The following is a 27,032-nucleotide window of genomic DNA, read 5'->3' as shown; positions in this document are numbered from 1 at the left end:
AATATTGAACATATTTGGGTTAATTCTGATGCTAAAAATTAAAAAAAAATCATTCAATAATACAAAATACAGGATTAGATTTTTATCAATTTATTGACTCACCATTTTGAATAAAAAATCATTATTTAATAAATTTAATAAATTTAAAACATTTAAAAGGACGCTTTGCAATTCAATCTCTCCACTCTATTTTTTTACATCAATTCCTTAATCAAGCTCACAGAAAAGCTCAAAAATGTTCTGATTTTCCTCTTTTCTCAAATATTTTTAAAAATTGTTTATTTTATGATTCATCCATTATTTGAGGAAAAAAGTTTTAATTAATTTTAACTCTGAGCAATTAAAAATAATTAATTTCCCTCAAAGTTCTCATAAAAATATAAGCTTAAACACCTGAATAAAATAGGCCAATAAAAGAGCAAATGATTAATTAATTTTCCATGAAAAACAAACAATTATCGCCTAAATACTTCCCTTAAATATTTTCCTGCAATAAATAATTTTCCAGAAGCTCTCAAAGTTCCCCAATTGCGCCTCTGTGTTGTGTCTGCAGAATTGCCAATTGATGCGTATTTTTTAAGGCTCGTTCTGCCTTTTAAGGCAAATGAAATGCATTTTGATGACTTTTTCTCTCACAGACAGCATTGCCCGTCAAGGATATTCTGCTTGTTTATTTATAGAGCAAGACAAGATGACCCTTAAAAAAATGAGAAGATTTGCATTAAAACATAGACTTGATTTATTTTTTGAAATTTCCGCGCGAGCTTTTCCACCTTTTTTCCGCGCTTCTTTGCCCCGTTGAGGAGTGCAGGAAGTAATCTGTGGGACGTTTTGTCTCTTTGTAGCTGAGACAGAAAGTTGCAGACTTGGAGGGACGTCTCAAGGAAGAGAAGCGAAAGAATGAAGATTTGCAATTCACCGTGGATGAAGCACAATTCTGTGGCGATGAGCTTTCGGTGAGCTTTTTTATTTTAAATAAAAGGGTTTTGGGGATGATTTCCAATTTTCTTTGACTCTGAATTTGGTATATAAAATTGCAGGCGAAAAAAATTAAATTGCTGGAAGTGAGTAGAAGAAGGAGGATTGTGAATTTTGTTGGTTTTCTCTTTGTATTGTCTTGTGAGCTTTATGAGATGGAGTTTAAAAGGCTGTTTTATGCTTTGAAAATTTATGTTTTTTGTGGGAAATTTTTATTAATTATTTTTTTTGGTGGGTTCTTCATTAGGCCCAGAGTCAGGAGTACAAGGAAAGGATCACGAAATTGGAGGAAGAATTGGCGCATTCGAAGACGTCGTCAATCACAACGGAACCTAATGGAGATTCCGGGCAGCTGAAAGGTAAGAAAAAATAAAATGTGCTGGTAAGCTGACCAAGCTTACGAGAGCTGTGTTTCTTTCAGTGTACCAATTTTGTGAGAGCAAACTAGAACGCAAATTCATTTAAATAACGCGCAAAGTCGGGAAAAGTTGAAAAGTCATCCCCCAAGAAATCTTTAAAACGCCATATCTCGTTAACGGCTCCATAGATTTTCGATTTTGAGCTATCGTTGGAAAGGTCTTAACCTCAACTATAATATATTAAAATATGAAGTAAATCGATAATGGAATTTTCGAAATATTCGAGTTCGAAATTTTCGAAAATTTTGATTTTGACTTTAGCGCCTCTCGCGGTCATTTTTCGAAGTTGCAATGTTCTAGACATTTGTAGAGCTTCACGAAACCTTTCATTTGCGCTTGAGTTGATTAAAATCGGACTTGTAGAACCCGAGATATGACATGTCAAAATTGGAACTCAATATTTTCAAAATGGCGACACAAATTTTTTAAATTTTTTTTTATAAATAAATGTTATAGTAGGTTATAATATATCAAAAAATGAAGCAAATCGATAATGGAGTTTTCGAGATATTCATCGAAAACTAATCGAAAATTTTGTTTTTTGCCCCCCTAGCGGTCACTTTTGAAACTTCGGATGTTCTAGAGAGATGTAGGGTTTGTTGAGAGTTTTCATTTGAGCCCGGGTTGATCAAAATCGGTTAAGCCGTTTTCGACTTATGGTCGATTTTCTATGAAAAATTGTGACAGGCATATTTGCTAAACGGCTTAACCGATTTTTATAAATGAGGTATCGTTGGAAAGGTCTTGATGGCCCCTACAACATATAAAAATGTCAGATTTTTAGCTAAAATAGGGGATGAGATATAGGCAAAACAAAATTTGGGGGTTATACAAAATGGTGGTCGGGGAGGTGGGAGGGGGGTAGATTTGACTTCATAATTGGGTTTCTTCAGGTCGATATTTAAACCTTGGCGTTTACTGCAAGTCTCTGTCTATTACCGTTCTTTTGCAATTTAAATTTATAATCCGGCCGGCTGGAAAAAAATTATTTTTGGCACGAACCAGAATGCGGGGACCCTTATTCGTGCTCATCCCAAGTTTGAGCCCGATCTGACGACTTTCGATTTTGCTCGGTACACAAAAGCTGTGTCTGAAAGAAACACAGCTAAAAATCCTTTTTCCAGTCTAAGAAAATCTTCTCAAATCTTGTTATTAGAACTCACCGAAAAGGTGGAGGAATTGAAAAAATCCTTGGTAGCACGTGAGGAGGAGCTAAAGAATGTCCGGGAAGAGGAGAAGGAGCGCTCAAATAAAATCCTGGAACTTCAGCAGAAGCTAATTGAGGCTGAAAGTACGTTGGATATTAAAGTTTCCAGCTTGAGTGTGTCTGAAAATTGCCTCAAAGAAGAGATTCAGCTTCTCTCCACGCAAAATGATGAGCTTCGTGATGAAATGGAGAAGCAAAAGCAATCCTTCGTATCCCTCGAGGAGGCTCAGAAGAATCTCCAAAATGAGAATGAAATCCTAAAGCAAAAACTTGCCGAGGGAGGAAAGACGTCGTCTGGGATGCAGGAAATTATTGCAAATCTCGAGAAGGAGAAAGAAGAAATTCCTCGCTTGAAGACCTTGCTGGCCGAGGCTGAAGCATCCCTGCAGAAGAACGCCCAGACTATTCAGGAGTTTGAGAAGAAATTCCAGGAGGAGCAAGAAAAAATCACAGAAGTAACAAAATCTTTGGAAGCGTCGAGAAAATCCGAAAACACCCTGAAGCACGAAATTCAGGAGAAATCCTCAAAGATTCAGGAGCTTGAGAAGGAAATAACCGATGTGGCTGCATCGAGAAAAATCGCGGAGACGGAGAAACTTTCCAATGAGGGGAAAATCCGGGAGTTTGAGGTGATTATTGAATCACTAAAGAAGCAAATTTCCGAAGCAAATTCCGCCACAACTTCCTCCCGGGAGGAAGTAGATAGTGTCCGGAAGATTCTGAGCAATCAGGAGCAATCTACGGGGGAATTGCGTGCTGAATGTGATGCCCTGAAGAAGAAACTTCACGACACTGAAGCAGCACTGGAGGAAAAGCTGCGAGATCTCGCACGAGAGAGTGAAGAGAAATCCCAGAAAATTCACGAATGTGAAGATCTTAAGGAGAAGATCACATTGAATGCCACCAAATACGAACAGGAAGCTCAGAAGAATGCCACAGCAATGGAGGCAATCAAGGAGGAAGTGCGAAAACTCTCAGAGAGCCTCAAGGCTGCCGAGAATGAGAAGGAATCCCTGAAGAAGTTGCTGGAAGCAGGGGAGGAGGTGAAGAAATCCCTGGAGGAGAATGTTGAGAATCAGAAGCGTCAAATTGAGGGACTTACCACAAATTTAACCGAGCTGGATGGGCAGAAAAGCTCCCTGCAGGAGAATTTCAATCAACTAGATCTCACGCATGGAGATTTGGTCAGGAAGTTCAAGGTTCTCGAGGAAAAATGCACTCAAATGACCACAGAGAAGCAAACTCTTCAGCAGGAACTCACAGCTGTGAGGAATTCCTCCGTGGATGTTAATTCCGAAGTGACGAGACTCACGCAGGAGTTGGAGATGAAGAAAACAAACCTGGAGAGTCTTTCGGAGAGCTCAACAGCCACCAAATTGACCCTCGAGACGAAGATTCAGGAACTCAGTCAGCTTGTGGAGCGTCTCCAGGGGGAACTGGACACAGTGGGTAGTCAGAAGATAAACCGAGAGAATGAGCTTAACGGAGAGCTGGCCAGGACGAAGGAACTCATGCAGAATGAGGTGGAAGCAACCAAGAAGAAATTCCAGGAGGAACGTGAGAAGATGATTCAGGAGATTAATGCAAAAATTGACGAAGCTGAAGCCACTCGGGCTAATCTCACAGCCTCCATTGCACGCCTCGAGGAGAGCATAAGTGGCCTTCAGAAGGAGCTGGAAAACTCCCGGAATCATGAGAAGGTCACCGAAAGAGAGCTGGAGGAAGCTCGTAGGCAATTTGATGGGCTCGAAAGGAATCTCACGAAGGATTTGGAAGCTTCGCGCGCAAAGATTGCCACCCTGGAGCTTTCTGCCGCCTCAAGGGATTCATCCCAGACGGAACTCCTGCAGCGCATTGCGGAGAAAGATTCAGCCCTTGCGGATGTGCGGGATGAGCGGGATACGCTCAAAGTGGAAGTTGGTGCCTTGAGGGAGAACTTTGAGAGACAAATTCGGGAAATTGTTGAGCTGAAATCCACCGCGGAGGCTGCAATGAAGGCCAGTGAGGCTGAGAGCAGGAAAACCCGGGAGATTGATGAGAAACTCCGTGATATGGAGGATGAACAGGTGGATCTTGTGGATAGGAATGAGCAGATGACTGTGAAGATTGCCGAAATGGAAGCTGAGAGGGACGGCCTGCTGAAATCTCTCGAAGAAGCCACCGTTAGGTCGGAAAGTCAAGCTCGGGAGCAGATGGAGCGAGATAGAAACATCCAGGATTTGCAGGGAGAACGAGATGCTGTGCGGGAGGAACTCAAGGCCACTGTGGCACATGTTGCGGACCTGAAAAACCAGTTGGAAGCCAAAACGGCGGAACAAGCTACGCTGGAGGGGGCAATTGCAGAACTAAAGGGTAGCTTGGGAGCTGCAGAGGTGACAATCCGGGAGAAGGAAGCAAAACTCGTGCACATTGTGACGGAATCTGAAGGCTTCCAGAATAGTCTGAGGGAAGATCTTGCCCGGAAGGTGGATGCAAGTGAGAAGCTGGAGAAGAAAGTAAGAGATTTGGATGACACCGTGAGGAACCTCAAGGAATCCCTGGAAAGTGCCAACAAGGCGAAGGCGAAGGCTGAAGAAGCTGCCCGGACATTTGAGGCAAGTGTGATGAATCTCAAGAAATCCTCAGATGAAGTGGACTCATCGCGTGCAAAGCAGGATGCTCAAATTGCCCAACTATCGAAGCAACTTGAGGAGCTTCAGGAGAACATCTCACGGCGGGATGAGCGCATTGGGCAGCTGGAGAAGCAGGAAAATCTCCTAAAGAGTGAAGTGGCGATGCTGCAGAATCGCATGGGGGTGCTTCAGGCAACCCTCGATGACCGGGAGTTGCAGCTGAAAGTTACCAAGAGTCAGCTGGAGGCAGCCAAGAGTAATCCCGTCGCTGCTCAGGCTGTTGGTGATGTTGCAGATGACACAGATGCCGGAGCGCAGATAAACTTCCTCAATAGCATCATTGCAGACATGCAGCGAAAGAATACGGAGCTCGTAGCGAGGGTGCACCTCCTGGAGACGGCTCCAGCGGCAGATTCGAGTCACAATGGCTTGAATCTGGAGATGCCAGTGCGCCGGAAGCCAGCTCCGCGTCTCTTCTGTGACATTTGTGATATTTTCGATGCACACGACACCGAGGATTGCCCCCTGCAGGCGTCAGATAGTCCAGTACCACCGGAAATTACCCGCAATCCCGGAGAACGTGTCATCCCACCAGCACGGAAATATTGCGAATCTTGCGAAGGTAAAAAAAAAGCATTTTTCTTTTTTTGTTTATTTCATTAATTTATTCATTTTTAATTCTAGTTTTTGGCCATGAGATTGGCGAATGTGACAACGATGAATCCTTCTAAGCCCAGGGAACTTCCGGAGGAGGACATTAGATAGCCCAAATGTTTTGTTTTGTTGAGAGAAAAAAAAACTCTGTGTTCGTTTTCATTAAATTTTTAGATCAATTTCATACAAATTCTAATCTCCACCGTCTTTTTTATCCTTAATTGCGTCCTGAAAAAGTTAAAAATTATTATTAGAGGTGTCCAGGAAAGCCCCAAGGTGGGGAATTTACCTTAAATCTCTCCTCAAAGAGCGATAGTTCCGACATGAGATCCGTAATTGCATTTGTGAAGGCTTCATGGGGAGAGTATTCGGCTGTTGTTTGAATCCTTATGACGAATTTATGCTCCAGCGGATGAGGGACTTTGTATCCAGCAAACAGGACGTTTGGATCCTTCAACAATTGGCTGGAAAAACAAAAAAAATGTAAGCGTCCGGAAAGCATTTGAGGTTATGTGCGAGTTCTTACTTCCTGATCATATTTCCAAGGGTGTGATCTTCCTTATTTACCGTGAAAATCGCTGCATTTGTCACCTTTGTGTCTAGTTCTTTGATGATTCTGTGGGAAAATTGAGGAAATAATGAGATTTCAGGGAAAATTCCCGGAAAATTGTATTGTTTTGAAAAAACATTTATTTTCGTGCTTTTTCTTACTTTTTCTCCCCGTCGTACAAGAGGAAGGACTCGAAGGTTGGTGGGGCATTCATCTTTGCAGATTTTCACGCTCTTTTCACTTGTTTTTCGGGGAAAATTCGCGGAAAAAGTGGAAATTGCGAAAATGTTTTGTTTTTAGTTCGTCAACAAAATCAGCTGGTGTCTCAACCCTGTAGCATATGCGACACATGCTGACTTACTGACGATGTGCGAGCGTGAGGAGATAAGGGTGGGAGAGAGAGGGAATGCTGCCCCTGAATTTAGACTTCCGTTTTTTGGCTTTTTACACTCTGGGAACTTTTTGGAATTAAATAAAATTGAATTTTCCGCGTTTTTGATGCCAAACGACGCGGCGTCGCTTCCTACACCCTAAAAACCACACCCGGACGGGAAAAACGCCCGGAAAATGCGAGAAAATTGCGAAAACCACTGAATCGTCGTCTAAATCAGCTTGCATCGTAACGTATGGGGAATTTTTTGAAATTAAATAAAATTGAATTTTCCGCGTTTTTGATGCCAAACGACGCGGCATTTTATTCTACACCCCAAAACCCCCACCCGGACGGGAAAAACGCCCGGAAAATGCGAGAAAATTGCGAAAAACATAAAGTGTGAGCGAGATGAAACGAGGATTTCCCGACATTTCGTCTCGCTCTCACATCAATTGAGACTATCGATACTTTTGCAAAAAAAATCGATAGTACTTCGCCACTTGCACCATCAATTATCGTATCAATGGATACGACATTTGCTGCACATAGCGACGATTGTCAGGTTTTGTGTTTTTTTCCGCAAAAACAGTGCTTGTGAATTTTTGTGATTTTCTCCAATTGGAAAATACATTTCCCACACGAATCTGCCTGAGATTGCATCATTGTCATCCCCAGTGCCCACGTGCAGAGGAATAAAGCCCAAATAGTTGGTAAAACGGGTGAAAAAGCCGCAGACAAAGAGACTCGCCCTGAAAGCGCATTGTAGAGGGCGCGCAGAAGGAAAACACAAAGTTTTTTTTTTGTGCGAGAAAAATAGGAAAAATACAGCCAAGTTTGGTCAGATAAGATTAATTAGCGCGCACGGGAGGAAGCTGGTGTACCTATTGTGTGAAGCTTCAAAGCCAGAAGGCGTGAGAGGCGGTCAAAAGAAGGTTTTCCGCAAAGGGTTCCGTGAGGGCAGATTTTCCGGAAGATTTGTGGAGCTTGGGAGAGGCTCTCTGAAGGGTTCAAAGCGGTACACACCTGAGGGATTGTTGCTTGATAGCCTCGTGGTTGCATGTCAATGGATGGACGCACCCCGTGAGCGTGTTGGGGACTTTTCGTGTGCGTCAAGGTGATTCCCTCTCGCGGAGACTTCCTGGAGAAAAAAAATCATTCATCGCACAGACGCAGAGAGCCATCAGGGGCGTGTGTCAGTGGTGAGGCAACAACTGTTGATTTGACGAGGAATTTCGAGGAGGATTGCGTCAGTCGTGTGTTGCTTGTGCTCGTGTGATAATCCCGTGTGCGCTCTCACACAAAAAAAAACTCAAAAACTCTTTGAGAAGAAGTTGTACTCTTCCGGAATCTTCACGGTAAAATTTCCCAACACAATCCAAGCCATAGAGGCATTGTGCTGCAGAGGATTTGCAGTGTTGTGAGTGGAAGATTGTTGTAGGTGGAAGAAGAAAAGAAGATGGCAGAAGCCGGCAATAACAACGCCCAGAACCCCAATGCCGAGGTCATTCGCGGGCAGACCTTTGAGGTTGGCCCACGATACACGGAACTCTCGTACATCGGAGAAGGAGCCTACGGGATGGTCGTGTAAGTTTTCTTTTTCTATCTTTTATAAGGCTGGCTTTGACAACCCTTATCCATCGGAAAAATTGCCCAATCGATTTCCCTTTAAAAGAAAATAAAAAAAAAAAATAAACGGAAAAGTCGCGTGGCGCCCCCGGGGGAGACGCGAAAAGAGCAATTGAAAATTCCCTCGGTTGATGAGCAATGTAATTAGCTAATTAATGATCCATCCACCGCAGCCGCAGGGGGTGGGAGGGATAGGGTGTGAGAAGAAGAAGAAGAAGAAGATTATTGAGTGGAGCAATTTATGGGATAAATTTCTCATCTGTGACATTTTTATCGAGCGCGTGGGGTGAGATTGCAAGGCCTTCGTCTTTTTTTTTTCTCCTCTTTCTCTCCAAATGGTGTCATGTTCTTGGCGCCCATGCTACGCACGCACAGTGCGCGATTCCTGTAGCACCCCATCACACGGGATGAGGGTCAGGAATTGCTGGCTGAATTACACAGAGAGCGAGCGAGAGAGTGAACACACAAAAAAAATCATCGATGGGCGTGAGAGGGCCTCCAAGTTCTCGCTGCTGTGAAAACAAATCCACAAGGTCATGTACCCAAAACCACCACATTTTCCAACAATTTCTCCTCTCTTAGGGGTTGGAAAATTTCACAGGAAATGCAAAATTGTTACGTGAAAAATTCATTTTCATTGAGAGCGATTTTTATTACAATTTTTATGCATATTAATTTAATGTTTTGTTGATCAAAAATATATTTACATACTCACTTGACTGGCGCATAAAACATAAATTAAAGTCAATCATAACGCGTCCAGTTATAAGAGTTGGTGTCCCACAACGTATAGAAGTTTGTTTATGCGTTGTAATGCGATTTGTAAGCTGAATTAGTGGACAAAATTGATTTTTTTTGTGAAATTCGACAATTTGATGGATAAAAATGATCATATCTCTGGTTCTATAAGACCTACAGAAATTTCTTGACTAGTTTTGGAAAGGTATTAAAATAGGCTATAGACTAACATAAATTTCAATAATTTTCAAGGTCACCTCCAGAACACAAAATGGCGGATTTTTGTTTGCCAAAATCAGTTTTTGGCATTTTTCGTCTTGAAGGAAACGTTTTAGAAGTTTATGATGTTCCAGAAAGTTGTAGATAATTGCAAAACCTTTAATTTGATACCAAATTGAGCAAAATCGGACAAGCGGTTCAAGAGATATAGCTCTTAGAACTTTTCAAATTCAAGAATTTTTAAATGGCCATATCTTCTAAACGGCGACATAGATTTTCTTCATTTTCGGGCTGGTGAAAGATATTAAGTACGGCTACAACATATCAAAATTTGAAAGATTTGCCTAATGGGGATTCGAAGAAATTGCCCCTTAAAGTTAGGCAATTTTTGTTTTTGACTTTAACGCCTCTTGCGGCCATTTTTGGAACTCGGAATGTTTTAGACAGTTGTAGGGCTTCTTGAAACCTTTCATTTAAGCTTGAGTTGGTCAAAATCGGTCAAGCCGTTCTCGAGTTATATCGAAAAAACACATTTTGCTTTAGGCCGCCATATTTACTAAACCGCTTAACCGATTTTCAAGTATGAATTGTTAATGAAAACGTCTCACTGAGTCCTACAACATACTAAAATTTCAGACCTCTAGCTACAAGGGAACTGGTTGACGGTATTTCAAAATGGCGGATGGCGGCCATCTTTGATTTTGAAAATGCGAAAAAATGAAAATTTACACCCACATTTCTATATAAAACTTCAAACCGGAAGTCTCTATCTGCTACCGTTCTCGAGCTATAGGGCAAAGTTTGGGCGACCACCAATTTTCCACCACCAGTTTTGGAATGGGGGTTGTCTGAAACGTGCTCATACCAAGTTTGAGCCCGATCTGAGGTGGTCGGAAAATCCGACGATTACAATATACTTGGTGTTGGCCACGAAGTGGAACACTAACTAATTAAATTGAAGATTATCCATAGAGAACTTGAAAATATTTATTAATGAATTTAATGAATAAACCAAAAGCAAATTCAAGTTGAATATAAAATTAATGTCGTATTAAATTTTTGTACGGAAAATGTTCGGAATTTTAAGGAAATTTTAAGATTATTTGTTAAATAATTTATTGGAATGTTCACAAAACCTTTCCTGTGGAACATGAGAAACTTTAAAAATTAACTTAAAAACAAAAATATTGGTTTATTTATTATTTACACAGATTTCTAATCTAAGATTTTGACATAAGTTCAGTACAATTTTGATTTTCTGTCTCATTCATCCCCATTGGTATGAAACCAGGGTATGAATTCTCTATAAGAGTGAAAAACTCCCGTGATAAACTCCTAAAGGCTTCAGCGCTTTAAAAGAAACGTGAAAACCGGGAAAATCTTACAGGAGTTTATCACGGATGCATTCTTTTTTTTAGAGGATCATGCTCACGTGAAGTTTTCCTCACTTTTTTCCTGCAAAAAGCCCTCGGGAGTTTATCACGAGAGTTTTTCACCCTTAGAGAAGTGAGCCTCAGGAAAACGATTCAGAAACTTTAAAATTACTTTTGTGCAAAACGAAATCAAAGCGGAATAAGTTTCGAATTATTTACGTTCTGCAGCATTTTTATAAATTGCAGTAATTTTTGGCAATAATAATAAATTATTTATTACACGTTGATCAACAAAGTTTTGAGTATTATACTGGTATTCAATGTGTTAAGAAATAAATATTTAATTTTTTGTTTCATTTTCAACAACTTTTCCCAAAAAAAAAAAAATAAAGCGAAAATACTTTAAAAATTTAAATATCTTTTCAAAATTCAATTAAAAGTTTTAAATAAAAATTTCTTTTGAAAAAAAAAACGTCGTCAGAAGCAACGAAAAGAGATTAAAAGTTTCATGAAATTTTTCAACCATAATTCATCCACAAACCCTCCCAGCCTCATCCCTTCCTCCCCAAAGTCTCGGGAACAACATTCTGTTGGATATTCGGGAGACGCTGGAGAGGAAGGATGTGTCTGCGCACAGTGTTGTGTGAAAAGCGCACCACCATAAGGAGCCGAAGGGGAGAAAGGGATGGAAAAAATGGTGTGTTGTGTGGAGGAAAGGAAGAGCAGGAACAGGGCAAGGTTGACGTAGTCACACAATCATAACGAAGAGAGAACGGATTAAGGGTGACGTTCGCCCCTGACGAGGGATTTATTTCCATCCATATTACCGCACATCATATTGAAGACCATCCTCCTCTCCTCCATATACTTTTCCTCACCTAATTGTATTTGCACTATGTCGCCACAGCCACTGAGAAAATTGATCAACCATGGCGTATTTTCTCAACTGTCCCCCCATTCGCGTTGTTATTAAGTTCAAAGGTGAGGGCAATTACTGCCGTAAAACCTTTATCGTGGCCAAAAGGATTCTTCTATATGTATAAGGGGTGGATTTTGGATAAATTGAGTTGTCTAATGGACGGGGGGATTTATATATAGAAAAGACATCTATCCTATTAATGCAATTATAGAGGGTCCCTAGGACAACATTATAATCTCCCATCAGTTTGAAACTTAATACAATCATGCCTCTTTAATTAATGCAAATCATTTAGTAGACTAATTGGAAACATATACACTGTGTGTTACCTTACCACACCTGTTTGAGTCTCAACGATGCTTCACTCAGCTTATCATATTTCGCTGATAAAGTAATATTTGCAAATTTCACAGATAAAATGGTTGATAGTAAAAAAAAAATTATGGGTTGTCATTTTGAAAAATATTCGGCTATCAATCGGTTGTTTGATTTTGACAAGAATTTAAAATTCAAATAAACGGTCGTTTGATTTTGACAGGAATATTTCAAAGAGTTCTAAAACAAGATTTTTTATATGATTTTAAGGATTCTACAATATCAAATTGAAAGAAAAATGATGCATAAATTATTTTTGATTATTTAAAAAAAATTGTTGTTGTTTTACAATGTAAATTAATGATTATTCTCTATTTTAACACTTGGAGGACCCAACATTTGGCACAACGCGGAGGATCAAATTGGTAATAAGTACCAGCTGATAAAATATGCTCAATTATTAATTATTAATCAGTTTATTGAACAAGGATCGAAAATTTCACTAATTCTTGATCTTTTTCAAGCATTTCTACACCTAATTACTAAATTAGTTGGTGTTCCACTTCGTGGCCAACACCAAGTATTGTAATCGTCGGAAAAACCGACCACCTCAGATCGGGCTCAAACTTGGTATGAGCACGTTTTAGACATCCCACATTACGAAAATGGTGGTGGAAAATTTTTGATCCGGCCGGCCTGCCGGCCTGCCGGCCGGTGGTCCAAACTTTGCCTTATAGCTCGAGAACGGTAACAGATAGAGACTTCCGGTTTGAAGTTTTCTATAGAAATGTGGGTGTAAAATTTCATTTTTTCGCATTTTCAAAATCCAAGATGGCCGCCATCCGCCATTTTGAAATACTGTCAACTACTTCCCTTACAGCTAGAGGTCTGAAATTTTAGTATGTTGTAGAGCTCAGTGAGACGTTTTCATCAACAATTCATACTTGAAAATCGGTCAAGCGGTTTAGCAAATATGGCGGCCTAAAGCAAAAAGTGTTTTTTCGATATACTCGAGAACGGCTTGACCGATTTTGACCATCTTGGTATCAAATGAAAGGTATTGCGAAGCCCTACAACTGTCTAGAACATTCCAAGTTCCAAAAACGTCCGCAAGAGGCGCTAAAAACAAAAACAAAAATTGCCTAACTTTAAGGGGCAATATCTCCGAACATCTGTTATAGATTTCCTTTAAATTTTGATATGTTGTAGCCTGACTCAATATCTTTCACCAGTCCGAAAATGAAGAAAATCTATGTCGCCGTTTAGAAGATATGGCCATTTGAAAAATTCTTGAATTTGAAAAGTTCTAAGAGCCATATCTCCTGAACTGCTTGTTCGATTTTGCTCAACTTGGTATCAAATTAAAGGTTTTGCAAAACTCTACACCTTTCTAGAACATCAGAAACCTCTAGAACTATTCCTTGAGGATAAAAAATGCCAAAAACTGTTTTGGTGAAACAAAAATCCGCCATTTTGTGTTCTAGTGGTGACCTTGAAATGTATCGAAACATATGTCAGATTATAGCTTATTTCAATACCTTTCCATAACTAGTCAAGAAATTTCTGTAGGTTTTATAGAACTTCAGATATGACAATTTTTATGCATCAAATTACTGAATTTTACAAAAAAAAATCAACTTTGCCTACTATTACTGATCACAAATCGTATTATAACGCATAAACTAACTTCTATACGTTGTGGGACACCAACTCTTATAACTGGACGCGTTATGATTGACTATTTAATTGAGAAAATCGTCACTGAAAGAAAATTGCGTCGAATCGATGCAAAATTGCCAATTCAAACGACTTTTTTAGCTACAATTTTACATAATTTATTATTGCGCCTAAATCATCACAAACTTTGATTCTTAAAGTAACTTTTTAGTCACTTCCGGCAATAAAATTAGTCCACATTAATGATTTTCACCGAGGAAAAGTGAATAAGAGTACTTTTTTTTGGGAAATATGGGGAAACATAACCTCAAAACCACGGCAAAAATGTATGGGATTTTGACTGGTAGTTATTACCAATTTAATCCTCCACGTTGGATTCTGACTTTGACCTCAATTATCTTCCAAAGAAAAGACTTTTCTCGAGATTTTCTTTCTGCTATCTTAAAGTAATTAAAATTCCCTACACATAGATGCTAAACTCATCGAGATAAGTCCAATAGATTTTATTTTGTGACGATTTTAAGGTTCCAATTGGTAGCAAGTACCAGTAAAGTCCTCCGAGTGTTAAACATTTGAAATGGGCTCAAATTTCATTAATTTTTTAGAAAAAAAATGATAAAATTAAAATATGACAGGAATAGAACCAGCCGGGTTATATAGAGCTGACTAATTTTCTTACATGTCACGTAAAAAATTAACAATCTTCGAGTATTTTATACAGGGTAGCCAAGAAATTAGGGTATGTTTTTAACCGCAAATAACTTTTGATTGGATTGAGATATCTGAAAACTTCTGCCGTCAAATGATGCGTAAACGAAAAAAGTTTTATTTGCTTTTTATTTCAAGTCAATATCTTAAAAATTGTAACCGCTAGAGGAAAAAATATAAAACTTATCATCTGTATGGAAAACGATGAAATATACAGGATTTCATGTCTGTTAAGTTTCTCAAAACCCATTAAAATGATCCAAAGATCATTGAAGAAGTGAATATTTGACTAAATTATGCTACCAAAAATTCAAGCATTCTAAGAATATTTTAGAGTAAAAGCAGATATTGCCATCATGGGCATTCATTCAGCGTTAAATTGACATGAAAAGCAGTATATTTGTCATGGGGAAAACGCTTTTTTCACAATTTTTGCTCTAGCAGCTACAATTTTTAACCCATCCTCACTTTTTGTATGATATATCATACGCAAAATTGGTAGTTTTTAATTAATTTTTGTGACGCGAATTCGCAAAATTTTCCTTCCGGGTTAGTGTTTTCCACTTTTATGAACCCTTAACTTATTATATTAATTTTCCTGGGTGTCAAAAACATAAAATAATATTATTTTTTGACAAAAATCTAAGTGTATCCAATTGCAATGTTGTCCGGGAACCAAAATGTGTGTATTTCAAGTGATAATTCCCTTTTTCTCTGCAATATTTTGTACAAAATCTCTTATTTATTAATAAAACTTTGTGAATTAACTAAAATATCCGTCTCCGGCCGCAAATTATTTAATATTTTACGCGATAAACATCTGCGTATGATATATCATACGTTGGTTGAATTGAGGTACTTTTTAGGTTAAAGTGCGAGTTTATTTCTGTGAGTGAAGATCTAAGGGTTTGGGAATAAAAATATAAATTGCAGTGAAAAGGAATGCCAGGAAGTGCTAAATCAGGAACATCGTAAGTATTAATAAGTACCTAATACCAGGAAATATAAAAATTATAGCAAAAATCGTGATTTTTGTAGGTTTGAGAACGAAGAAGGATAGTACATCCGGCTCTGTCCGGAGACTTGTCAGCATATTCACCAGAAGTCTCCGTCCTAGAGCAAACCATGCAACATGAGATGGTTATTTTACTTCCTGGCTACGCAACTGTTTGCGATGAGGATAACTGCGGGATTCAGGACAAGTTCAGTTTCTATATTCTTAGAGCTAGAACTCTACAAGAACGCGGTGAGTTGATTCTGAAACCCAAGGATTGGTGTTCTATTGGATCGATTAATTAATTGTGGTCCAAAATCTAGCCAAAATACTTAATTTCAACATAAATTATGTAATTTATGCACTTATATTAATTAAAGACGTTGTTTCAACACTGAGAAAAAATTGGATTTTTTCAACCCCCTTTCGTTAAACGTATGATATATCATACGGTGTCTACCGACGCCCCCATGGGGGCTAAAAATTTTATTTTCAGGAATTATATTTCTTATAGGTTTATTAGTCAAATTCTAGAAAATGAAGGTCCTAGGTACAGAAGATCTATGACCTCGTTAGCATGGGTTAAGATATTGACTTGAAATAAAAAGCAAATAAAACTTTTTGAGTTTACGCATTTTTTGGCGGCAGAAGTTTTCAGATTTCTCAATCCAATCAAAAGTTATTCGCAGTTAAAATCATGCCCTAATTTCCTGGCCACCCTGTACATCAAACTTCATGGCAGTTATTTTAAAAATATTAAATACTATATTCCTCTTTATTTGAAGGACAATTTTGATTCAATTCACATTTAATTGAATTTAAAATATTTATTTTTGGATATTTTCCTGTAAATTTTCCATCAATTTGAGCATTTTATTGAATCTAACCATGAGTTAATTAGTCTTATTTTGAACCTGTCAATACTAATGAATAAGCATTTAATGAAGGTTTTAAAAGAAAGTTTTCTCTTTGCTCTGACTTTGACAGTTTTGCTAAAGATTTAACAAAGAGATTTGCATTGAAGCTCTACAAATTGATGCAACAAGTCAAACTTTTCTCTCACTAAAAGAGTTTTCATGTTTTATCCCCGCAAAAACGATATAATCCAAACTCATTATAACGTATCTCGTCAAAATGTTGATAGAAAATATTATATACATAAAACTTCCATTTATTTTGATCCCTTTTAATAAAGTTCCTTCACCGCATTCTCGTGGATGATCCAAATGAAATCCCCAAAGGAGATGGAGAAGTTCTTCTTCTTCATTGAAAACTCCATGATATTCAATCTCCATGGAAAATTTCTTGGAATTCAGCATAAATGTTGGTTTGACCGAGAAAATTCATTTCGTTACCATCTGATTTGTCAAACACTGAATTTCCATTGAATTTCCTCAAAACAAAACAGCTTCTCATTAAAAACATTTTCATGCCCTACCTATTTTCAATTAATTCCTTTTTGATAAAATTTAAGAATTCAGAAGGTATATAATGAAATTCTTTGTTCATAATATTTGGAGGGTCCTTTAGTAGAAAAGGAGAAAGTTTCTCCATCTCAGGACAAGATGAAGAATGACGGGAAAGAAGAAGAAGAAAAAATTGTCAATGAGGGCGAGATTTGAAGAATGGAAGGGGGCCGCACAGTGCACGATTGGAATGATGAGCCACCATGGAGTGCCATAAAATTCAGGGCAAAGTGATAAAGAGCAATTTGCGATAAAGACAGTTGAGAGTTTAGCTTTTTAAGCTTATGGTGTGCGCCGTGAGAAGGGAAGGGCGCTATAAAAGTCAGTATTTTGCCGCCCTTAAATCCCATTTTGAGTGATATAAAAATACGAGAATTTCTCATTTATTATTTAAGGTGCAAAAAAAACGGGAGAAATGACTTTAGAATTTTCTCCATCCTTCCGTCGTGTCGTACGAGAAGGTCTGTGTGAAAAGGGCGCAAGAAAAATCACGACATGTTATGTGAGATTTTTATTTTATTTTCATGCAAAGCTAAGACGAAAAAAAATCATGATTGACAACATTTGGCGTACAGGAGCTTTAAAATAGACATACATTACATAGAAGGGGGAAAAAAAAAGAAAATGAATGGAAAATATGAGAATTAAAATTGTTTTCAAAGGAATAATTTTTATAGAGATTTCAGTTTAGAAAGCATTTTGCCATATACAGGACACTGAAGACACTCCTTTGTAATTTTCTTCTTTATAAAACAGATAAAACACATGGACCAAATGATATGACCACAATGTGTGAAATAGGGCATCGTTTTCCATTTACAAACTAAGCAAAATGGAGTACCTCTTTGACCTGATAATAAAATTTTTACCACCTCAGAATGGAATTTGATCGAAGATTGATCACTGATGGATTTGTTCGGAGTCTTTGATTCATTTTCCTTTTCCGGTGTGCAAATATTAACTATAGGGGGGTTAACGTTGGACCATTCAGTAACGAAGACCACACTATCGTCTAAATTTTCTTCATCTCCCTGAGATTTTCCCGGGTTTTTTGATGTTCCAGACATTTCAATTACTCCAAATCTCTCGTGGATTTACAAGAAAACGTGAAAATCTTGAAGAAAATTAAAGAAAAAAACTCATTACAATTTAACCACAAAAATTCACAAAGAGAAAATTTAATAAGAAACACTGAATATTGAAAAATTCTCACGGTTAAACAGTTGATGTGGATTCCTCAACAGAGCTTCTCACACTGATTTGGAGTTGTTTTAAAAAATCCAAAAAACATTCACTATAGAGTAACTAACGGAAAGCTCTCTCATTCTCTGAATATCAATATCACGGTGAATGCAGCTTTTTCTTCTTAAGCTTCAAAGGTTTCTGTCTACATTTTTTTTCTGTGGATTCACGACAAAGATTGATAAGAGAGGAAGAATTTAAAATTGAAAAATTCATGGGGAAAATGCAAAGAGAAATGAAGATAATTCATTGAGAAAATTCAAACAAAAATGAAGTTAAAAAAATTGTTGAAATGGAAAATTCTTGAAGAAAATTCACAGAGAAAAGGAATTAATTTACGGTGAAATTTCATGGAAAACGAGTGAATTTTAATCATGACAATTTGTAAAAAAAAATTCGTAGAGAAAGGAAGAACTTAAATTGGGAAATTCAACGTGAAACAAAACTTAATAAAGGAAAACTCATGGAGAAAATTCTAAGAGAAGTAAAACTCAAAAAAAAAAACAGGAAAATTCCTGGAGAAAACTCATAAAGAAAGAATTAGAAAGAAGAAAAATTCTTGGAGAAAATTCGTAGAAAAATGAAGAACTAAATAAGAGAAATTTCGGGGAGAAAATTTAAAGTGAAAAGAAAATAATTCACTGAGAAAATTCTATGAAAAAGAATTTAAAACATGAAAATTCGCATGAAGAAAGACTTTGAAAAGGAAAATTAATGGAGTAGATTCATAGACAGAGGAAAAAAATTTTTGGAGAAAATTGAAGCAGAAAAGAAGAATTTTAAACATGAAAATTCGTGGGAAAAATTATAAGGAAAGAAAATTCATCAATAAAAAAGATAAAAAAGGATTTAAAAAGACGAAAATTGCGCAATTCTTTTCCCCAAAAAATCAATCAAAAAATATTGAGATTCATTAGAAGCTTTTCCACTCTTCCTGGAAAATTCTCACAATGAAAAATTCGTAAAGGAAAATTTTGGGGTAAATACGTGTGGGTAATATAAATTTTTCACTGATGTTTCGTCTTAAAGAGAAGAGAGAAAAATAAAAGATTAATTATATTGCAAAAAAGCACTTTCCTCTATTTTCCACGAAAGAAAAATAAAAGAACGTCCCTCACGGCGAGTTGTTTGCATTTTATAGCACGTACAGTAGCTTAGTTGAGAGAGCTTTTTTCTTCTTTTCGTTGACTATTTTAAATTCTTCGCACTGCATTAATCGCATTAATATTCAATGAGGAAGGAAATTTGTTTGGAAAATACGGCAAGTTTATCACTGTTTTGCAAGCCAAATATGTATTAAGTATATATATATTTTATGTTTTAAGCATTAAAAAAAAAGAATATCATGAATTATTTAGTGAAAGAGCTCATGGAAGATATTCTACCTAATTTTCAATTTTAGTTTGGAGTTTTTCTTTGGCTGAAAAGCATAAATTCTCTCAGCTTAAATGAGGAATTTTCATACATTCTTATGGCGAATTCCTCAAACTATTTTTAGCAACATATTTTCAAGGAATTTTTTAAATTTTTCCATCGAAAATTTATTAAAATGAAAAGAATAAAAGGACTTTAGTCATTTCTATACCCTCTTGTAATATTATTCCAAGACAACAAACATCCAAAATAAATTAAAATGACTGCAGTTCTTTTCCCACAGTGACTATATAATTAATTTATCGAACACAAATCGTTTGATTGATAATCTGAGTCAATAATTTCAAAAGTTCTTCTTTATCAGCAAAGTGGCAGAACGGTATTGCGAAAGTTTTAATGTATTACGTCGCCAATGATATTGATAATTTATTAACTTTATTTACATTATAAAGGTAAATTAACACATAGAGAACTGGGAGTAATAACAGGATTTTTTTACATGACGTGTAATAAATTAAACAGTTCAATATTCAAAGTTTACCCGGCTGACCCAATGATAGATATTTTACTTATTTGCTATGTTTTTAGTACATTTTAGACAAGCAACAATAAGATTGGAATTCTAACTTTTAATTTTTTATTGAAAATGTTTTAAACTGGTATTCTTAGAAGGTTCCTAATTAATTTAATATTCTTTAAATATTGTCAATTTTTTTTTAACAATAATATTTTATTATTGTTTTAAGAACATTTCTTCATCATTTAAAAAATATTCGATAACAAGAAATTACTGAAAGTTTGCCACACGGAAAAAAAAGTTGTACGGTACAGAAATTGACATATATATCCAAGCCAGAAATTCTTATATGTCTCTGCGACGCATAATTTGTACTCGAGCCAGTTATAGCTCCAGTCTCGGCTACAAAATAATTGTAACTGCCTCACAAATTTTGTCATTTTTTTTCCAATACACACATAAAATGGTCATTTTCATAAATCACCGGGAAAACTGTGAGATTTTCCGACAAATCATGAGATGTTACTGTAAATGGGTCCACAGGAAAATTGCACTTCTTCAGAGAAAGTCAACAACACCATACCATAACCTAATTTTTGAATGTTTTGATTTTTCTCTAAAATTTCTGAGCTAGAAATTTCAAATGCCTGGGAGAGACATAATTCATTTCAACCCTGGACATTATTATATTCTAACGCCAAATAGCTGGGAGAAATATTTTTTGTGTCTATCTTGGCTATTTATTTTTTTTCCGTGCAGTTGGGTTAAACTGTCAAGTAAAATTTACTTATGAATTCCTGACAGCGTATAAAAATCAAGGAGCGTCTATATAGCTGAAATGTGTTAAAATAATTTTTAATTAGACAAAAAAAATCATAAAACTTTTCTTAATGAAATAAAATTATTAAAATTTAATTATTTTAATTAAATTCGGCTCTCAATATTTAAAACAAATCAATATTTTAATTTTTTTTAAAAGAATTTTCTTCTAAAAATTAGTTCTTAAGAATTCTCTTATTAGTTTAGAAAACGATTTATAAATTATTCCATTCAATTCTCAACCCTTTTACACACTAAGAGTTTCCTTTTTCTACAACATCCTTTGAAATATTATTACAGCACATTGGTTTACTTTTAGTTCAAATCACTTTCCAAGAATTCCCTTTTACTTTAGAGGAACACAAGTAATGTTCTCTGTGCTGCAGCAAGAGAAAGTCTCTTTGCGCAAAAAGTCACATAAACTTTTGTGCTTTCTTGGCTGAAATTGAGGGCAGTACCGTCGTACATTTTATTGTTGAAAATTAAGTACAAAAGGAGTAAATTGATGGTTGAAAAGTCAAGGAGTATTTTGAAGAGAGAAAACGAAGAGAAGAAAAGAGAAAAAAGAAGGAGAACGAAGAAGTTTTCTTTTGTGTGAATAATTGAAGTGAGGATACGCAGGACGCGCGATAAATGGTTGAGGAAATCCATTCCTGGCGGCGCCTCTTCACCATGAGCATGAAATTGCGTATTGCACACGCGGGGATGGCCAAATGATAAAATGATTGTGTACGAGAGGATAACACGTGGGGAGAGGGTGGGAGGTGGGGAAGGGATAAAATAATACCATGGCTGGGAAATGAAGGGATGAAATTTTAAGTGGACATAAAAATCTAATGTTTGTTTCCTCCCCGCATCACCTGAATGAGAGCGAGATTGTCTGTATATTGTTGCGGGTACTTTGTGCGGATATTCTCGGCCTCGTTTTTTTTGTTGCGGCTGCTTCTCTGTGGCCAGTTTTGTGGTCAATATATTCTATTTTGAGGGGTGATGAATGGCGAAGGAATTGCGTGTTTTTGTGGGGATGTTACGGGGTGGTAGGAAGGGGGTGGATTGATACCCTCTGGGGAGGATAACAAACAGAACATTGTTTAATCCACGTTATTCATTTTCTCCCGGACGATTCGTGTCCAAAGCGCACCCTTGAGCCCCCTTTTAATTGAGAAATAGTTGAAATTGTTTTCTATAATGGAATACATATCATTCAGCAACCCCCAATTCTTGTGTCTCTTCAGATCCGCCACGGACACAGTGACAAACACAAAAGTGGCCATCAAGAAAATATCACCGTTTGAGCATCAAACCTATTGTCAGAGGACACTGCGGGAGATTAAGATTCTGACACGCTTCAAACATGAAAATGTAAGTAAAATTCCAACATTATGTTACCCCCTAAAGAGGAGGAAGAACATAAGGATGGAAGATCACTTGAGATGAGAAATTGGAGAGGAGAGAGAGAGCTTAAGATGAAAATTTCTAACCCATGAATTCATTGTCGATTGTTGTGTTGACAAGAGATTCCCATGGTGTGTAGGAGAGAGAGAGAGAAAGAGCAAAAGCTTCTGACACATACCAATGGGGGGGGGGGGGGTGGGAGGATTAAAATTCCACCCTGCAATCCCATCCATAGAGAAGGAGAACCTTCAAGAATGCCAAAAAGGAGCTTCCTCTTGTGATTTACCCCCATCTCTCTCTCTCTCGGGCTTCTTCTGAGTGAGGCTTGTATAGACATACCGTGGAGGAAATTATCGCAATGAAAAGACAGTGGGGAGAAGATTAAGAAGCACAGAGGGGAGAAGGCGCAACTAAAAAGATTTATTTTCTCACCCACATCTCACCCTTTCATCTCATTTCAGATAATAGACATTAGAGATATTCTACGGGTAGATAGTATAGAACAAATGAGAGATGTATATATTGTTCAGTGCTTGATGGAGACTGATCTTTATAAATTACTAAAAACACAGGTAAGTCAGAGATTTCCGCACGTAAATCGCGCCATAGATTATTTTTCAAACTTGTAAATTTGTCTTTTTTCTTCTTTCCTCAAACAGAGGCTAACTAATGATCATATCTGCTACTTCCTCTACCAGATCCTACGTGGTCTGAAATATATTCATTCAGCAAATGTACTCCACAGGGATCTAAAACCAAGTAATATATTACTAAATACAACATGTGACCTTAAGGTGAGTCCCAAAGAGAAATAATAAAACATTTTTTTATGCATAAATTTTTTGTTTGGAAGGGGGGAATGAAGAAAAATGACGATTTGCACTTTAAGGGTTGAAAAATTGATGTTCAACTCTGTGGTAGATTTAGGATAAAAATGGGATTTATTTAAATGATATTTAAAATTGAATTTTAAGTATTTTTTGAAAGTAAAAAGTTTGATTAATGCTTTATAATAAAATTAGTTTTTTGTGTAAAAAAGAATTATAGAAATCTTGTGAAATGTTAAATTTTTAAAATAAAAACTTTTGTAGATTTTTGTAGAAAAAAAGGGTTAATTAATTAGTTAAAGCTTGTCGCACCGTACAGCACGAGAAATTTATTGTTCATCTGTTAAGGCCTTAAACGTTTAAGGACCATAAGAAATTCAGTGAACGTAGTGAAGTAAAAAGAATTATTAGTGGTTACTTTGAGCTAAAATAAAATATTTTTAACGAAAAATCCTACATTTGAACGAACGAAAACGTAACATCGGTTCTTAATAGGTTAAACTGAAATTGTTAATAAGTTTTAGTCTTTTCTTAAACTTTTAAACAGGCTTTTTTTTTCAATATACAAAAAATATTGTTTTTTTTTTTGGTTAGTTATTCTCGATATATTTAAATTTCCAGAAAAACTATATATTTTTTATTTTTGTGGTATCCTTAATAGGATTTCTTATAAGCTTATTTTTCTTTCTTCTTAAGCTTATTCTGAAAGTTTTTATGAAGCAATATAACGCTTTTGCTTCAAAAATCTTAAAAGTTTTCATAATTATCCACAATTTTATTCCCGGAAATTAGCATCAAAAACTTCCGGACGAAAAAATCATTCAGAGAAAAATAACATCCTTTTCCCAATATATCGAGGATGAGTTAAGAATTGTAAACAGCCCGCAAAAAATATGTACCGTCAAATTGAAAACATAAGAAATCTTTAGAATTTAACGTCCTGACAATATTTATTAAGCTTCCGGACATTACCTTTTATGCTTCCGGAAGCAGAAAGATTCTCAAATTTTTCTTATATTCTTTTGCTTTTGAAAATTCATAATAAAAATTAAATTAGAAAAATCTGAAAAAATAAAAATTCTTTTTAACAAAATTCTGTTCCTCTTTATCTAAAATCTATCATCTAAACTCTTTGCAACTCTGTGATGCCATGTGTATGTACTTAAGTTATGTTTTGTATATAAAAAAAAACAAACCCCCTCTAGTTTTCGGGGGTTGAACATTATTTCCTCGTCGTGGGGATTAATGGAAAATTCATTAAAATTTCATGAAGAGTTAATGTTTGATTGTAATAGAATTTTCCGCGATTTCGCGCCACCACCGGGGAGGAAAAAGCCTTCAAGTGGCACACGCGGAAGATGAAGGCGTATACATGAGGGGTGATTAATTTTATTTTCCTCACTCATTTTGCTAAAGAGATGAATTCCTTCCGTTTTAGCGGAAAACCTCTCGGCTGGTGCGTTGTTGTTGATGAAATAATCTTACACTGTGTGCTGCTTTTGGTGGTTAAATATTTAAACTAGCAAGTAGAAGAGGAAGGAAGTATTTTGAGGGTGGGGGTGTAAAGAAAAGGACCTCTTCCGCTTCGGGGCGCGGCAAATAAGGATGTGATGGGGTTGACAACGAGTAATAGTGTTGTTTGGGGAGGTTTTATTTAACTTTCTTCAAATAGAAAAGGTCTGGCCTTTCCTAATTGAGTTTCTTCCATACATAGTTGGGGATTTTAGGGGTGTGTGTGTGTGTGTTAAATGGATTCATATGTGTGGGATTTTTTTTTCTTGGGCAGATTTGTGATTTTGGTCTCGCACGAGTTGCTGATCCAGAGCACGATCATACTGGATTTCTCACTGAATACGTAGCAACAAGATGGTACAGGGCTCCTGAAATAATGCTCAATTCCAAGGTAAGATTTCTTCCTATTCCTTCCCCCTTTTTTTTTGTTAGGTATAAGAAACATCAAACACGCACGACTGAATTAGATGATTTGAGGTGGGATTTAGCGGTGTTTGTATGCAGGAGGATTTTCTCAATTTTTCTTCTTCATTCTTGTTCTTTGATGTGTACAGGGTTACACACAATCAATTGATATTTGGTCAGTTGGATGCATCCTTGCGGAGATGTTGAGCAATCGACCAATCTTCCCGGGGAAGCACTATTTGGATCAATTGAATCACATCCTTGGGGTTTTGGGTTCACCGACTGACGAGGATTTGCAGTGTATTATTAATGAAAAGGCGCGCAACTACCTTCAGACGTTGCCGTACAAGCCCAAGGTCCCATGGTCAAAGCTCTTCCCCAATGCTGATCCACGGGCACTCGATCTACTCGATAAAATGCTCACATTCAACCCACACAATCGGTATTCCGTCGAAGAGGCACTCTCGCATCCCTACTTGGAGCAGTACTACGAGCCAGATGATGAGGTGAGTTGCATTTTCCGCCTTTTCTTTTTCATTTTTCCCAAATTATTTTCCCATTATTCTCATATGAAATGGACGGGGTTTCTCAGTTAAAAAAAAATTGAATGTTAAACTTTGAAGGAAAAATACTTAATTCTTTAATCAAAGCTCAAAACTTTTGTAATTATCAGAAGGTGATTAATATTTCCCGGAAGCTTTCAAAGAGATATGAGCTTAATCCGCACTTCCACTTGAACTTATTTCGTGAGAGAATTTGATTAGAATTTATCGCAAATATTTGCAAGTTTCAAAAAGGCAAAATTGTATTCTTGACTCATACAACAAGCGGAGTTATATCCAAAATATTTTATTTCCGTATGGTTTCGTTGCATCGTAAAAATTAAGGATAAAAAAATAATTGCTGGTACACCACATAAAATTATATTTAATAGCTCAGCGTACACTCTGACTAATTAGTAGAAGGGAGAAAAATTAAATTGATATTGTGGATTTTATTAAGCAAAGAGGGATGTAATAAAAATGTATGTTTTGGGGCTTTTGGGTAGAGAACTGATTTATCATGTTAATTCATTCTTAATTCTGATTCTTATTCAAACAAAAATAATTATTTGAATGTAGGATACAAAAGAAAGGGGATGTTTGGGAAGAAATTACGGCATTTCTGGAAGAAGAAATTAAAGGATAAAGCTTTGATTTTGATGATAAAACATTGAAGATTGAGAGATTTTTTAGGTAAAATTCTGAAGAGAATTTTTAGAGATTTTTTAAGTTCATTCAAGTAAACAAAATTTGTCAAGAATTGATAAATTATTGAGCTCAATATTGAGTCAATATACACTACCCGCGAAAAGTTTCCGGGCAAGGCTAAAATGGGATATTTTTGAAGGAAAATTTTAAGTGGCAATATCTCCGGCTGTGATTAACCGATTTTCAAAAATTTACCAGTTTTGGAAAGGTACATTTCTCACCTTTCCAAACCTGGTAATTTTTTGAAAATCGGTTAACCCGTTCGCTTTTGGCAGCCATTTTGGTAAACCTAGGTATAAGATACTTTTTTCAATATTTCACAATTTTTCACTTTGACCCCTTGCATCTCAACCGCTAGTGCACCGATTTTGATGAATAAAGTATCGTTGGAAAGGTAATTTAACTCCCTTTCTAAATCTGCTAAATTTTTGAAAATCGGTCAAGCGGTTCGGTTGTAACAGCCATTCTAGTGAACCATAGTGAAAATATACACTTTTGACTATATCTCAGCCTGTGGTTGACCGATTTGAACAAACTCGGATTCAAATGGTAGCTAATCATGCCCTCTAACTTTTAAAAAAAAATCATCCCGATCCGTTTCGTGGTTCTTTTTAAATGTTTTTTTGAGTGTTACCCTTATGTTATAAATAGGGTACCCTAACTTCAGGCGTTGACCATTTAATTTTTATAAGTTACACTTGGCTCAAAGTTCATCAAACTTAAAAGTAGACATTATTATCTAACTTTTAAAAAAAAATCACTCAAATCCATCAAATGGTTCTCCTGTAATGTCAATTTTTGTGAAGGTACGCGCTATTTTTGGGTCAAAATTTGCCAATTCGAGTCAATCAATTTATGAGCCT

General features: G+C 36.6%; 4 protein-coding genes across 27 annotated transcripts in view; 2 read left to right on the top strand and 2 right to left on the bottom strand.

Annotated features, from left to right (window-relative positions):
• Window positions 1-6,066, top strand: part of LOC129788712 (restin homolog) — a 31,348-nt gene extending 25,282 nt beyond the window's left edge. For 15 of the 21 annotated variants that reach the window (XM_055824977.1, XM_055824972.1, XM_055824987.1 and 12 more), the window contains 5 exons: window positions 846-956; window positions 1,041-1,064; window positions 1,226-1,337; window positions 2,554-5,838; window positions 5,901-6,066. In XM_055824977.1, coding sequence (XP_055680952.1) covers window positions 846-956; window positions 1,041-1,064; window positions 1,226-1,337; window positions 2,554-5,838; window positions 5,901-5,947 — 3,579 coding nt within the window. In that variant the 3' untranslated portion in view covers window positions 5,948-6,066. The remainder of the gene's footprint in view (window positions 1-845; window positions 957-1,040; window positions 1,065-1,225; window positions 1,338-2,553; window positions 5,839-5,900) is intronic. The other 6 variants (XM_055824988.1, XM_055824984.1, XM_055824974.1 and 3 more) reach the window with 1 other exon arrangement.
• LOC129788711 (mucin-5AC) overlaps window positions 1-27,032 on the bottom strand; it is a 1,053,002-nt gene that overhangs the window by 632,780 nt on the left and 393,190 nt on the right. The gene's annotated exons all lie outside the window — the stretch shown is intronic.
• On the bottom strand, window positions 6,023-6,742 carry LOC129788798 (DNA-directed RNA polymerase II subunit RPB11). Its single transcript, XM_055825137.1, has 4 exons — window positions 6,582-6,742; window positions 6,397-6,486; window positions 6,160-6,334; window positions 6,023-6,098 (listed from the first exon to the last, which is right to left on the bottom strand). Exons 1-4 carry the CDS (start codon window positions 6,632-6,634, stop codon window positions 6,063-6,065), a joined length of 354 nt encoding a protein of 117 aa, XP_055681112.1. The 5' UTR covers window positions 6,635-6,742; the 3' UTR covers window positions 6,023-6,062.
• Window positions 7,320-27,032, top strand: part of LOC129788758 (mitogen-activated protein kinase ERK-A) — a 30,138-nt gene continuing 10,425 nt past the window's right edge. For 2 of the 4 annotated variants that reach the window (XR_008750386.1, XR_008750385.1), the window contains exons 1-6: window positions 7,344-8,377; window positions 22,016-22,142; window positions 22,637-22,747; window positions 22,835-22,969; window positions 24,789-24,905; window positions 25,069-25,425. Coding sequence is in view for 1 of the 4 variants with exons in the window: in XM_055825085.1 (XP_055681060.1) it covers window positions 8,250-8,377; window positions 22,016-22,142; window positions 22,637-22,747; window positions 22,835-22,969; window positions 24,789-24,905; window positions 25,069-25,425 (975 nt within the window). In the remaining 3 variants the exon portion in view is untranslated. Of the gene's footprint in view, window positions 8,378-22,015; window positions 22,143-22,636; window positions 22,748-22,834; window positions 22,970-24,788; window positions 24,906-25,068; window positions 25,426-27,032 lie in introns of all 4 variants that reach the window. The other 2 variants (XM_055825085.1, XR_008750387.1) reach the window with 2 other exon arrangements.

Source organism: Lutzomyia longipalpis, chromosome 2 (assembly GCF_024334085.1).
Source record: "Lutzomyia longipalpis isolate SR_M1_2022 chromosome 2, ASM2433408v1".
Taxonomy (NCBI): domain Eukaryota; kingdom Metazoa; phylum Arthropoda; class Insecta; order Diptera; family Psychodidae; genus Lutzomyia; species Lutzomyia longipalpis.
Note: the sequence above shows the minus strand (reverse complement) of the source record. Positions and strands in the feature narration are given on the sequence as shown.